We start from the raw sequence: 14,679 nt of genomic DNA on the forward strand, positions 1-14,679 counted from the left end.
GCACAACCACTAAATAAAAGCATAGCACATTTCTGTTACTTCCGAATGAATGAAACCTATTTAAACATGGTAGACAATTTGTAAGAAACTCTCCAAACAATAGGTGTCATTGTTATCCATCAGCAAAATCGTAAGCTTGGGAAAGACTCCGAATGATAACGCTATTACTTCTATATCACATTGCTGTGGGAATAGTGTGAAAAAAGGCAAGGATTTGCAGCCTGATTAACAGTTGTAATGCAGTTTCAAGATGCCATGGTCTTATAAACCTAAAGATTTAAATCTTGCTTTGTAAATTCCCAAAAAGAAAAGTATAAGCTAAACTGGATAGAGATTATCTGGGGGACAAATCCATTTTGAGGATTAGTAATCACAGGGATGTGAGGAAGATGGACACAACATACCTGTGGAGCAATGGGGCAGGACATGAAGAAACCAGACATCTACTGAGCATAAAGGTAGGAAGAAGGGCATGAAAACCAGAGGAAAGTGAAAGGAGCCAAAGGAATATATAAATAGAGGTTAAAGGGATCATCTGACAAAGAACGCTCGGTAAATGCACTCCCTACACACACCCCAAACATTGTCTTGTCATTTATTCTGCTGTTGTTGCACTGTGTGTGCGTACTTCAATGTCTTCCCCCTGGTATATTCTTATAATAGATCCTAAACCGAGCTGATGTGGTCGGTTGGCTTCAAGTTGCCTTTCGCACCATATTCGATTTTCGCGGGATATTCGATTTCTTTAGTAATGGGGATGTGTAAATGTGTATATATTGTTCATATACTGTATTTAAGGTAGATACTTCTGTTTATTTTGTAATATGATTGCAATTATATTATGGAGGCGAATCATATTCTAATTAATGTGTATTCTTAAATTAACTTCGTGGGTAATTATATCCTGGTACCTAAAAAAGCGGGGATTATTGTTCTCAGTAGCAGAGAGAGATCAGGGCTGTCAGGAGTTCACACTGGATTATAATAGTGTGAAGCTATTATTGTGTTTATTCGTAGATATCCTTTTGTAAATACTGACAGTTTTCTTTTTGCTATCTTTGCTCATTTTTGTAAGTTTGATTTTTGATGCACCCCTAATAAGCACCCTTGCACTATAGTGCTAAATGACTCCAGCCATTTTATTCTTCGGTCACAGCCCAAGTATCTAACAAGTCATTAAACAAATCTTCTCAGGATGCATGAGGGACGTGATGACACTTGCCAGGTCTGTCCAGGTGCTAACTCAATCGTTTTATTTATAATTTGAAGGCAATGGTAACTTGTTTTGGTGAAATATTGATCCTATATTCCTTCCACTGTGAAGATCAATGTTTATAATCATTTGTTCTCCATACAGACTCTGCTCATGGAATCCACAACTGGCAGACTAAGAGTTCTGCTGCAAATATCTCATCTCCTGACTCATTGCCAAAGCCTCTCCACTGTTTATGAAAGACTCTCAGCAATGTAATGAAACATTCTTTACAGATACAGCAAAACTCAAAAGGCTTGAAAGCACTCAGGACAAAACGGTCCACTTGGTCAGCTCATCCATTAGCTGACACATCTAGCACTATTGGTTGCTGTGCTTACATTTCTGGCACGTCAGCATTTTACATCCCTTCCCAGCCCACGCTCTCAACCACCTTGTGGAACAATTGTAGCGGCTGCATGGGAACCATCATCTCTGAGATTTCCTCCATCACCCACCACTGTGCCTGCCTTGGGCACATTTTGTTTTTATCATTGTTGCTGGATCAAAACCCAGGAATCCCCTGTACAACAATATAGAGGCACCTTGAGAACTCTGGTGTGCAAGAAAACTTCTACCAGCTTCTTGAGGGCGAGGTTAATAAATCTTGGTCCTTTTGACAATATCTACATCGCCATATAATTTTTGAAGAAATATATGATTATGAAGACACGTAGTCCTCTTTTATTGTCATTTAGTAATGCATGCATTAAGAAATGATACATTATTTCCTCCGGTGTGATATCGCAAAATACAGGACAGACCAAGACCGAAAAAACTGACAAAACCACATAATTATAACATATAGTTACAAACAGTGCAACAATACCATAACTTGATGAAGAAGTCCATGAGCACAGTAAAGTTCAAAGTTCTCAAATGTCCCACATCTCATGCAGACGGGAGAAGGAAGAAAAACTCTCCCTGCCATGCCGACCACAATCCGACTCTGAGTCATCCGAAAACTTCGAGCTCTGATCAGCTCTCCGACACCGAGTACTGAGCGCCATCTCTGTCCGAACGATTCAACCTCCTTTTCGGTCGCCAAAAGCAGGCAAGGCCGGGGATTTTGAGGCCTACCCTCCGAAAGATTCCCGACCACGTGGTAACGACAGGAGCAAATGGGCGTTTCAGAAATTTCTCCAGATGTTCCTCTGTGCTTTCACATCCATTCTCCATCAAATCAGAATTGTCCACGGCCCCTATTTAACAGATACAATATCATTTTTCACCGGAGGGCTGCGTACACGCAGGCGCGCCGCCATCTTCTCCTCCCGCCGATTTCTCTGATCACACGTGGTATCTCCAATCACATTGTTGCAAGCTGAGCTAAGAGGGCTGTAGTTAAGTAAAACAACCATAATGTTGCTGACAGGTGAGCTAATGCATTGGTTTCTTGCATTCTTACAGTATATAGGAAAAAGTTGATTGTATGAAAAGTCTTCATTGATTGACATTTCAAATTAATTTGAGACCATGTATACTTAGGTCCTTTAAGTGTAACCCAAATGAAGTAGTCTGAAAACCATGTGGAAAAATGTCTGTGCTCCAGATTCAGACTGCTGCTTACAAAGATGAATGGTGAATATGATGATCATGATTATGAGGACACGCAGTCCTCTTTTATTGTCATTTTGTAATGCATGCATTAAGAAATGAGACAATGTTTCTCCAGGATGTTATCACAGAAACACAAGATAAACTGACTGAAAAACTGACAAAAAACACATAATTATAACATATAGTTACAACAGTGCAAAGCAATACCGTAACTTGATGAAAAACAGACCATGGGCACGGTAAAAAAAAGTCTCAAAGTCTCTCGAAAGTCCCATCATCTCACGCAGATGGTAGGAGGAAGAAAAAAAACTCTTCCTGCCATGAGCTTCCAGCACCGCAAACTTGCCAATGCAGCAACCTGGAAGCACCCGACCACAGCCGACTCTTGAGTCCATCCGAAAACTTGGCGCCTCCGACCAGCCCTCCGACACCGAGCACCAAGCACCATCTCTGCCGAGTGCTTCGACCCCGGCCCCAGCAACAGGCAATAGGCAAAGCCGAGGATCTGGGGCCTTCTCCTCCGGAGATTCTTGATCACACAGTAGCAGCAGCAGCGAAGCAGGCACTTCAGAAGTTTCTCCAGGTGTTCCTCCGTGCTCCTCAGGTCTGTCTCCATCAAATCAGGATTGTGCACAGCCCCTAGTTAACGCATACAACATCATTTTGGAGCGGTCGCGCCACCATCTTCTCCTCCCCCTCCATAGTCTTTAATTGAATGCTAAGTATAGTGGTAACTGAAGCTTCAACAATAGATCAACTCCCTGCACCCAGACCATGCCCTTTGTTTGTCCCTTGTGGGACGTCTATGGTTGCACTTCCTTTTAATGACTATACAGCTCATAACATCGTTAGCTCCAGAACTCACTGCTCCAGCTACCCTTTGAGGCAGAGTAGGTCTCGGGAGGTGACTAGGCCGTATGCACCACCCTGACTGCCTTCTGATGGTACGTGCTGTAAGACCCATTAGCTGTTTCTAAATGATTCAGATGATCAAAGCTACTCAGAAACAGAAAGAAAGAAAAATATTTATAGAATTGAAATACATAAACACTAAAAAAATTAATAAATCTGTTAAAAGCCAAACTCAACTTTAATTAATTAATAATTATTACAAAATCCCAAACAAGGCATTTGGAGATATACCAGCTAAATTGATGGGCAAGATGAGAAATGCATTCACAGAACAACTCGATTCACCACTGGGTGCAGAGGGAGAATATAGAGTCTGGTGCTCTCATATTTGCCCTTCTGTGCTGCAGTACGGAATCATTGCCCCGCACAATGGCTTAAAAATTGTTTCACCTGCAACCGACCTCTACAAAAGGTTAGTTCATGTCTCTGTGGTGAAATAATTAGAAGAATATTCAAATTATACTTGTTTGAAGGGAGAAGGGGAGAACTCTTCAATTAAGATCATTTTCTTAGATGCAGCTTCCTGTAGGCACATTTTTAAATTATTTAATTATTAGAAGTATTTAATTAAGGTGCCATGCAGCAATGTCAGTATGCTTTGGCTCAGTTGTTTTCAACTATATTAAATCAGGTCAAACAAATGGAAATTAATGCTCGTGATAAGTATCTTTATTGCAATAAAGCTGCACTTTTATACCTCTGACATATAACATATACCAAAGTTTATTTAATGCAAAAATATGTCCAATTATGATGAATCCTGGGTTGTATTTGAGTTCATTAACATTTGTGGATTCTTGACTAGAAACCCAACCATTGAAATTTCACCCAAATCTGACAATCATGCCCAGAGCAGAAATAATTTACTTCTATGCATCCTTAGTATGGATGGAAGGTAATTTGATAAAAGAACGAACATTCATTTTAAATCCCAAGAAATGGTTGAGTCTAAATTGTGAACTTGTTAAACAGAGCACATCTCTCAGCAGATATATTCATTTCACAAAATGTTACAAAGCACCACAGAGAGAAGTTAGTTCACATTAATCATTTAAATACAGATTTCTCAAGATCAATTATATCAAGCCTAAAGGCAAAAGGAAAATGTAAGCACTATGATGGCCTCTTTGCAATACCTACAGTATGCTGAATGTGACTTTACTGAGAAGTGAAGTATTTTGGGGATTTTTAAATTTTTACTTGAAACTGAGATTTGGATTAAGTGATCAGGCTGTTAAGGTGGTAAAGGAGATGTATAGTATGCTTACAACAGGAATTCTGCAGATGCTGGAAATTCAAGCAACACACATAAAAGTTGCTGGTGAATGCAGCAGGCCAGGCAGCATCTCTAGGAGTGCAGTCGACGTTTCAGGCCAAGACCTTTCGTCAAGACTAACTGAAGGAAGAGTGAGTAAGGGATTTGAAAGTTGGAGTGGGAGGGGGAGATCCAAAATGATAGGAGAAGACAGGAGGGGGAGGGATGGAGCCAAGAGCTGGACAGGTGATAGGCAAAAGGGATACGAGAGGATGATGGGACAGGAGGTCCGGGAAGAAAGATGGGGGGGGGACCCAGAGGATGGGCAAGGGGTATATTCAGAGGGACAGAGGGAGAAAAAGGAGAGTGAGAGAAAGAATGTGTGTATAAAAATAAGTAACAGATGGGGTACGAGGGGGAGGTGGAGCATTAGCGGAAGTTAGAGAAGTCGATGTTCATGCCATCAGGTTGGAGGCTACCCAGACAGAATATAAGGTGTTGTTCCTCCAACCTGAGTGTGGCTTCATCTTTACAGTAGAGGAGGCCGTGGATAGACATGTCAGAATGGGAATGGGATGTGGAATTAAAATGTGTGTCCACTGGGAGATCCTGCTTTCTCTGGCAGACAGAGTGTAGGTGTTCAGCAAAGCGGTCTCCCAGTCTGCATCGGGTCTCGCCAATATATAAAAGGCCACATCGGGAGCACCGGACGCAGTATATCACCCCAGCCAACTCACAGGCGAAGTGTTGCCTCACCTGGAAGGACTGTTTGGGGCCCTGAATGGTGGTAAGGGAGGAAGTGTAAGGGCATGTGTAGCACTTGTTCCGCTTACACGGATAAGTGCCAGGAGGGAGATCAGTGGGGAGGGATCGGGGGGACGAATGGACAAGGGAGTTGCGTAAGGAGCGATCCCTGTGGAATGCAGAGAGAGGGGGGAGGGAAAGATGTGCTTAGTGGTGGGGTCCCGTTGGAGGTGGCGGAAGTTACGGAGAATAATATGTTGGACCCGGAGGCTGGTGGGGTGGTAGGTGAGGACCAGGGGAACCCTATTCCTAGTGGGGTGGCGGGAGGATGGAGTGAGAGCAGATGTACGTGAAATGGGGGAGATGCGTTTAAGAGCAGAGCTGATAGTGGAGGAAGGGAAGACCCATCTAGGCGGGCATCTTAGTACAGTACTAAGAAATTGTGACATAAATGGAGATGCTGTTCTTGATCCAACCTCATAGGGAGGGGAGTTTGGGGGAAGGGGTTGATGAATTTTCCCTTTGCCATTAGTGTGGATTGGTGACCACGGCAGAAGAGCATTCAGCTGCCAACGTAAAATAGGTTGCCATGTTACCGCTGGGCTGTTTGCATACCATCTCCTTTTGTTTTCTTGTACTTAATTCAGGAGAACCTGGAAGATTCTTTATCAACATCTAAAAAGTGAATCCGTTAACAACCATCCCTTAAATAATTTCTCCTTTCGGTAAACACATTTCCCCCCCCCCCCACTCCCTCCCTCTATTCGCCACTCTGACCTTTTACCTCTTCTCACCACCCTATTACTGCCCCCTGAATCTCCTTCTCCTTCCCTCTTTCCTATGGTCCACCCTCCCCTCTTATCAGATTCTTACTTTTTGAGCCCTTGACCTTTCCCACCCACTTGGCTTCACCTTTCACCTTCCAGCTAGCCTCTTTCCCCTCGCACCCCCCACCATTTTATTCTGACATCTTCCTCCTTCCTTCTCAGTCCTGAAGAAAGATCTCGGCCTGAAACATTGACTGTCTATTCATTTCCATTGATGCTACCTGACTTGCTCAGTTCCTCCAGCATTTTGTTTGAGGTGCTCCCTTAACTAACACCAAATATTTATTGTACCCCTCTTTGTAGATCTAGCTGACAGAAAATACCTGCATCATTTACCACCAATATAATAATTATTACAATTGAAAGCAACCACTGTAGGAAAGAGCAATTTGATATTATATGAGGCCTGCTTCCCATTAGTACATGGTTTCTTATATTTCTAAGAGAAAGTTTTTTCCAAGAAAATTAGTCAGGTATAATGTCAATGACAATTATATCATGCATGTATTATCTACCTCTAAAATTCTTTGTTGTGCTCTTATCAAAAACAGAGGGTACAGTTATTAAGAAAACGACACTGTAGGAAGGGATAAAGCAAGAAATACAGATAATTTGAGCCTTTCCAGCCTTCACAGAAACAGAACCAACTAACTTAATGCAGGGCTTTCAACCTTAGATGCTAACACTCCATCTCCTTCCGCAGATGCTGAGTATTTCTAGCATTTTCAGTTTTCCTTTGAAATTTCCAGCGTCTGTAGTATCTTGATTTTCATTAACTTAATATAGGCATCCGTTAGTCTCATGAGACCATGGATTTGAGCCTTGGAAAGTTTCCAGGGCGCAGGCCTGGGCAAGGTTGTATGGAAGACCAGCAGTTGCCCATGCTGCAAGTCACCCCTCCCCACGCCACCGATGTTGTCCAAGGGAAGGGCATTAGGACCCATACAGCTTGGCACCAGTGTCGTCGTAGAGCAATGTGTGGTTAAGTGCCTTGCTCAAGGACACACACACTGCCTCAGCCAAGGCTCGAACTAGCGACCTTCAAATCACTAGACAAATGCCTTAACCACTTGGCCATGCACCAACACTTAATAACTGCCTCTATTTCCTACCCAGCACTAGCCATCTAACAAAACACGTGGCACTTTAAATAATCCATCTTGACAAGTTGTCTATTAAGGAAAGTTCTCCATAACATCAGTAGGAAGATCAATCACACTGCAATTTCATCCATTACTACAAATGGTTTTGTGTGCACAGAAACATATTGGAAAGAAATTAAACACGGATTGATATTTCCTTCAAATGGTAACTCGATTAGATTTTAATCATCAAAATGGGGTCTGGCAGAGCTATCATTCACTCAGAAAAGCAACAGGTTAATCTTCACATAAACTGGATCATAGTAGCAGAAAATGAGCATCAAACTTACAAACTGGAGTCCTTGATAACGGGCAATTGGAAAGTCCTTCACGATGTAAGTTGGTAAGTATAGACAGGTTGGGAGAACGTGTTTCACCCGTGATGGATCTATTGGTGGAGCTGGAAGGAGAAAGACAGGCCCATTTATATTCGAGAGAACCACAAATAAGCAAAGATGGCATTTGCATGTCTGCATGTGTGTCACTGTGTGCCCGTGTGTGTGTCCACATTTTTGTGTATGTGTGCATCTGCCTGTGCAATTTGTCTTTGTTTGTGCATCTACTTCTATGTGTGTGCACATGTCTATTTGCCTGTGTTCGTCTGTGCACTTGTATGTGTATACCTGGGTGTATGTCTGCGTATGTCTATGTCTGTGTGTGGGGGGGGGGAGGGGGAGGTGTGCTACTTACAATCCATACAATTTCCTTCATAGACTCATCTATAGAAACAGGCCCTTGGCCTTCCATGTCCGTTCTAATCATCAATTTCATTTATCACTTGGTCCATTGACTTGAATATCTTGGCAAGTCACGCCCTCATCTGGATGCTTCTCAGGTGTTTTGGCATTACCTGTCTCCACTATTCCCTCAGGCAGTGTGCTCCAGATTCCAGCCACCAGGATGAAGAATTCCTTCTTCTGATCTCTTCTGAAGCTTCTACCCCTTACTCTAAACTCTTTGGACTTAGACACCTCTGGCATGTGGGAAGGTTTCTCACTACCTACCGTCCTGCTGACCCTCATTCACTTCAGTCAAGTCCCCCTTCAGCCTCCCTGCTCCAAGAAGAACAAGCAGCCTCTACAGTCTCTCCTCATGATGGAGGCAACATCCTGCTGAGTCTCCTCTGCAATCGTTTCCTTTCAGCGCTTGGCAGCCCAAAGTGAGTATAGCTCTCAAGTTGTAGACATCAATATTTTATTAAAAATGTTTCATAACCTTTCTTCTCCTACATTCTATGCCTTAATTAATAAAACCAAATATCCCTGATGCATGCATTACCATCTTTTCTACCTCTGCTACTGCCTTCAAGGATTCTTGGACTAGTACATGAAGATCTCAGTACTCATCATAACTCCCATGTGTGTGTCCTAGTGCATGAATCACTTCATACTTATTAGGATTAAATACATTTTCTATTGGTCTGTCAGCCTTGTCTACCAATCACTACTGATGGCTTTGTGGCCAAGTTTGCGGCCAATACCAAGATAGCTGAAGGGGCAGGTAGTGTTGAGGAAGGACTTGGACAGATTAGGACAATGAGCAACGGATATGAGGAGAAGACAGGAGAATGGGGTTGAGAGGGACAATACAGTCAGATACAATGGTGAACAAACTTGATGGGCTGAATGGCCTAATTCTTCTCCTATGTCCTATAATATATTTCTATAGCCTGAGCCTACCAATTTTAACATCCCATGGCTATCAATCTTTGTGACATCTACAAACATTAATCATAGGTTTAACAACCAAATCCAAGTAGTTTAAATGTGCAGCACCTAGTAATGATCCAGCACCAATCCCTGTGATATGGCTTCAATCACAACCCACCTTGACCCTCTGCTTCCTAGTACTGAGTCAAATATGGATCTAATTTCCCTACTTGCCTTGCAATCCATGGGCTCTAATTTTCTGGGCCTCTCCCCAAGTAGTGAGATATTGTCAAAGGTCTTAGTCAAGTCCACCTAGACCATATCAGTGACACCACTCTCATCAATACACCTCTTCAAAAACTTTAATCAAATTGGTCACTCAGGATCAACCCTTAAAGCATACTGTAGCTGATTATCTTCGACTAAGCGTTGTCATAACTTCCAGACTATTGACGTTACTGCTCAGTTTTTATCTGATAAATGCCAAGCTTCACCTTGGTGGAATTGCCAGAGGTACTGCATGGAAAGGAAGCCCAGAAAAATAACAATACAGTCAGAACAATACAAAACACATGGCCCCAAAAGACCATGCGATACCACCCAGCATCCACGACAGCCTGAACTGAGAGGAAGGATGGTTCTTGTGAGACACATATGAGTCAAATCACACAGTATCCAACCTGATGAAGATAGCAAATGATAAAAATAGTTCTTTTAAACTGCAAGAGATGGTACTGTGCCTTCCAAAATGCTTGCAGATTTTAAAATTCGATGAAAGGCAGTGCAGGTTGCCCTACGAAATATTGGTAAACATACAAGGGAATCACATGTGTACATGTTTTCTATTAAGATTAATGCATGTGACTGAAACAATGTCACTTTCGGCTTGTTAGGGATTTTGATATATGGGTACCCTGGGGTCTGTTTTCCTTTGTAGATAAGCAAAAGTACAGGCAAGACGATATGCTGGAGTTGATTTCCTCAAGTCATAAAAAGGACTGCTCATATGCTGAACTACTGAATGTTTGCCTTTTGCTCTAACGTCTACAACATCACTGAGGATGTTTCCTGTTACAATGTGTGGAGGATACATGGAGGTAAAAGCAAAGGAATAATCATTTGTTCAACCTCTCCAGGCCCCTTTCATTTCAAAAAAGTGGTAGGAGAACTGTTATATCCCTACACATAAAAGGGGAGAAAAATAAACCTGACAATTACAAGCTCAGAATTTAACCTTACTACTGCTGCATCTTAGATAATCCATTCTGAAACAATTCTCCTGAACAGTCACTTACACAAACATGGACTGGTAAAAGACAGTTTAGACTGTTTTCTAAAGGGCAAATTGTATTGTCAGTGCTATATAAGTCACTGAATCATACAGCAGTGAAACAGGCCATTTGAACTAATTTGATCACGCCAACCAAAATGCCCATCAAAGCTACTCCCATTGGGCCACATCCCTCTAAACCTTTCCTATCCATGTACCTGTCCAAATGTCTTTTAAATGTTTTTTTTTATTATACCTGCCTCAACCATGTCTTCTGGGAGCTTGCTCCATATATGTACCACCCTCATTATGAAGTGATCGCTCAATTCTCTTTTAAACCTTTATCCTCTCACCTTAAACTAATGTCCTCTAACTTTTGATTTCATTTCTCTGGGAAAAAAATGAGTGTGTGCAATCTCCCTCTCTATGACTCTCATGATTTTATACACCTCAGTAAAATCGCACCTCACTGTCCCACAATCCAAGGAAAGAAGTCTCTGTAAATCAGGCCCTCCAAGGCCTGACAACTTTCTTATAAACTTTCCTTGCTCTTTTTCCAGCTTTCTGAAAACAGGGCAACAACAACTGTACAAATTACCCCAGATGCGGCTTCAGTGAAGTACCACGTGCCACGAAAGGTCACCAGCCTGATTTTGAGTGGATTCGAGAGGAAGGAAATAGAATTGATAAATTGCTCCTGGTAAGAGCTAGATTAGACTTCTTGGACTAAATTACTTCTTCTACAATGAATTCTCTCATGGTTCTACAATACTAAAAGATTAAGACTAAGAGGGAAGCAAGATAGCATGTTTGAACTAGAAAGTGTAAACAGTTTCAGATCAATGATCTTTAAAGGGAACTGATAAAAAGTCTTATTCGAATACTAGCACCTTTTAAAAGTTAAATCAAGTGACTTATGTGACAGCGGGCTTCGCTTCGAGATTAACTTAATGGCTTCTATGCTTGCTTCGAACATCAAACCATGGAGCAACCATCATGAGCTCTCTCATCCCCCGATGATCCTATAATTTCAGCTTCTGAAGCCAACATGCAAGTAGTCTTCAGGAGAGTGAACCCACGAAAAGAATGCAGCCCAGATAGGGTACTTGGCCGTGTACTAAATACTGGTGATGATTAACTGGCTGGAGTGTTCACTGAGATCTTTAATCTCTCACTTCATCAGTGTGTGGTATCCACCTGTTTCAAGAAGGCTTCAATTGTACCGGTGCCCAGAAGAGCATGGTGACCTGCCTCAATGTCTATCACCCAGTAGCGGTAACATCCACGGTGATGAAGTGTTTTGAGAGGTTGGTGATGAAACATATCAACTCCTGTCTGAGAAGTGACAGATTCGCACAAATTTGCCTACCAGAGCAACAGGTCTACAGCAGATGCTATCTCATTGGTTCTTGTCTCAAGCTTGGATCATCTGGACAGCAAAGATGCATACATCAGGACGCTTTTTATCGAATACAGCTCAGTATTCAATGCCATCATCCCCCTCAAATCTAATCAATAAGCTCCAAGACCTGGTCCTCAATGTTTCCTAGTGCAACTGGATCCTGGATTTCCTCACTTGCAGACCTCACTCAGTTCAGATTGGCGACAATATCTCCTCCACAATATCCATCAGCACAGGTGCACCACAAGGCTGTGTGCTTAGTGCCCTGTTCCACCTGCTTTACACTAATGACTGTGTGGCTAAGCACAGCTCCAATACCATTTTCAAGTTTGCTGATGACACCACTGTCGTAGGCCGAATCAAAGTTGCTGATGAATCAGCATGTAGGAAGGAGATTGAAACTCTGGCTGGGTAGTGCCATAACAACAATCTCTTACTCAATGTCAGTAAGACCAAGGAGTTGATAATAGACTTCAGGAGAAGGAAAACAGAGGTCCATGAGCCAGTCTTCAGAAGTGGAGGGGATCAGCAACTTTAAATTCCTAGGTGTTATTACTTTGGAGTGTAGCCATGTGCTACACACAGCGCTAGAATAACCACACAGAGTCGGTGAGTTAGAGTTGCGATGAAAGAGCTTTATTCAAACTTCGCGGCCCGCTTTAAAGCCTTCCCGTTCCCGCCCTCCCTGGGCAGGACTACTGTGGGAATGTATATTCCCAGACCCTTTCTGCGCGCGGGATTTTCCCCCTGCTGGTGAAGATGGCCTGGCGCCCTTTTTGCTGCCGGCCCTCTGCCTGGGCGCGCTGTTGTGAGCCGGTTCGTGTGTGCCAGAAAGTGGGTCGCCACATAACCCACCCCACAGAACCGGCGATACCTCCCCCAATGTCCACAGTCTGGATCGGTCTCTGTTTGGGAGGTCTGCCCCTGCGCTGCGGTGCCTGAGCCTGGACCGGTTGCGCCAAGTCCACATGGGCCGGTTTGAGTCGGTCCACCGTGAATACCTCCTCTCTCCCCCCAATGTCCAGCACAAACGTGGACCCGTTGTTCCTGATCACCTTAAACGGTCCCTCGTAGGGCCGCTGTAGCGGTGCCCGGTGTCCGCCCCATCGTACAAAAAGAAACTTACAGTTCTGCAGGTCTTTCGGTACGCAGGTCGGGCTCTGTCCGTGCTGTGAAGTGGGGATGGGGGCCAGGTTACCGAGCCTCTCTCGTAGTCTGTCCAGGACTGCTGTGGGTTCTTCCTCTTGCCCCCTTGGGGCTGGTATGAACTCTCCTGGGACGACCAGGGGCGCGCCATACACCAACTCGGCCGACGAGGTGTGTAGATCCTCCTTGGGCGCCGTGCGGATTCCGAGCAGGACTGAGGGGAGTTCGTCCACCCAGTTAGGCCCCTCCAGGCGGGCCGTGAGAGCCGATTTCAGGTGACGGTGGAAGCGCTCCACTAGTCCGTTCGACTGTGGGTGGTAGGCAGTTGTGTGGTGTAGCTGTGTTCCTAAAAGGCTGGCCATAGCCGACCACAGGCTGGAGGTGAACTGGGCGCCCCTGTCGGAGGTAATGTGGGCCGGTACCCCAAAGCGTGCTACCCAGGTTGCGATCAGTGCTTGGGCGCAGGATTCGGAGGTGGTGTCGGTGAGCGGGACTGCCTCTGGCCATCTGCTGAACCGGTCTATCATAGTTAGGAGGTACCGCGCTCCTCGTGACACTGGCAGGGCGGGTGGGTTCGAACCGCAGCGGTGGAGCCTTGGTGTGCCGCTGCACCTTGGCCGTTTGGCACTGCATGCACGTTTTGGCCCATTCACTGACCTGCTTACGAAGTCCATGCCACACGAACCTGTTGGAGACCAGCCGGACGGTTGTCCTGATGGAGGGGTGCGCTAAGTTGTGAATGGACTTGAAAACCCGCCGGCACCAGGCTGCTGGGACGACGTGGCGGGGTTGGCCGGTAGCTACGTCACATAGTAGGGTCCTCTCACCTGGGCCTACAGGGAGGTCTTGAAGCTGTAAACCGGAGACTGCAGTCCTGTAACTGGGGATCTCAGCGTCTGCCTGCTGTGCCTCTGCCAGCGCTGCATAGTCCATCCCCTGGGACAGGGCCTGTATGGTAGGTCTGGAAAGTGCGTCCGCCACGACGTTGTTCTTTCCAGATACATGCCGGATGTCCGTCGTGTACTCGGAGATGTAGGACAGATGTCGCTGCTGGCGGGACGACCAGGGTCGGACACCTTAGTGAACGCAAAGGTAAGCGGTTTGTGGTCTGTGAACGCGGTGAAGGGCCTACCTTCTAAGAAGTACCTGAAATGCCGGATTGCCAGGTATAGTGCCAATAGCTCCCGGTCGAAAGCATTGTATTTGAGTTTGGGTGGTCATAGGTGTTTGCTGAAGAATGCCAGGGGTTGCCAGCGACCCTTGATGAGTTGTTCCAGCACTCCACTGACCGCTGTGTTGGATGCGTCCACCGTGAGGGCAGTAGGAACGTCCGTTCTGGGGTGCACTAGCATCATGGCGTTTGCCAAGGCTTCTTTGGTTTTAACGAAAGCGGTTGCGGCCTCTTCGTCCCAGGTAATGTCCTTGCCCTTACCCGACATCAGGGTGAACAGGGGGCGCATGGTTCGGGCTGCTGAGGGGAGGAAACGGTGGTAGAAATTCACCATACCCACGAATTCCTG

General features: G+C 44.7%; 1 protein-coding gene across 2 annotated transcripts in view; it reads right to left on the minus strand.

Moving 5' to 3' along the window:
- The window catches only part of LOC134353795 (N-acetyl-beta-glucosaminyl-glycoprotein 4-beta-N-acetylgalactosaminyltransferase 1-like), an 897,506-nt gene that overhangs the window by 117,172 nt on the left and 765,655 nt on the right, over positions 1-14,679 (minus strand). For both annotated transcript variants that reach the window (XM_063062183.1, XM_063062184.1), the window contains one exon: positions 7,983-8,092. In XM_063062183.1, the coding sequence (XP_062918253.1) occupies positions 7,983-8,092 (110 nt within the window). The remainder of the gene's footprint in view (positions 1-7,982; positions 8,093-14,679) is intronic.

The sequence above is a fragment of the Mobula hypostoma genome, chromosome 11 (genome assembly GCF_963921235.1).
Source record: "Mobula hypostoma chromosome 11, sMobHyp1.1, whole genome shotgun sequence".
Taxonomy (NCBI): domain Eukaryota; kingdom Metazoa; phylum Chordata; class Chondrichthyes; order Myliobatiformes; family Myliobatidae; genus Mobula; species Mobula hypostoma.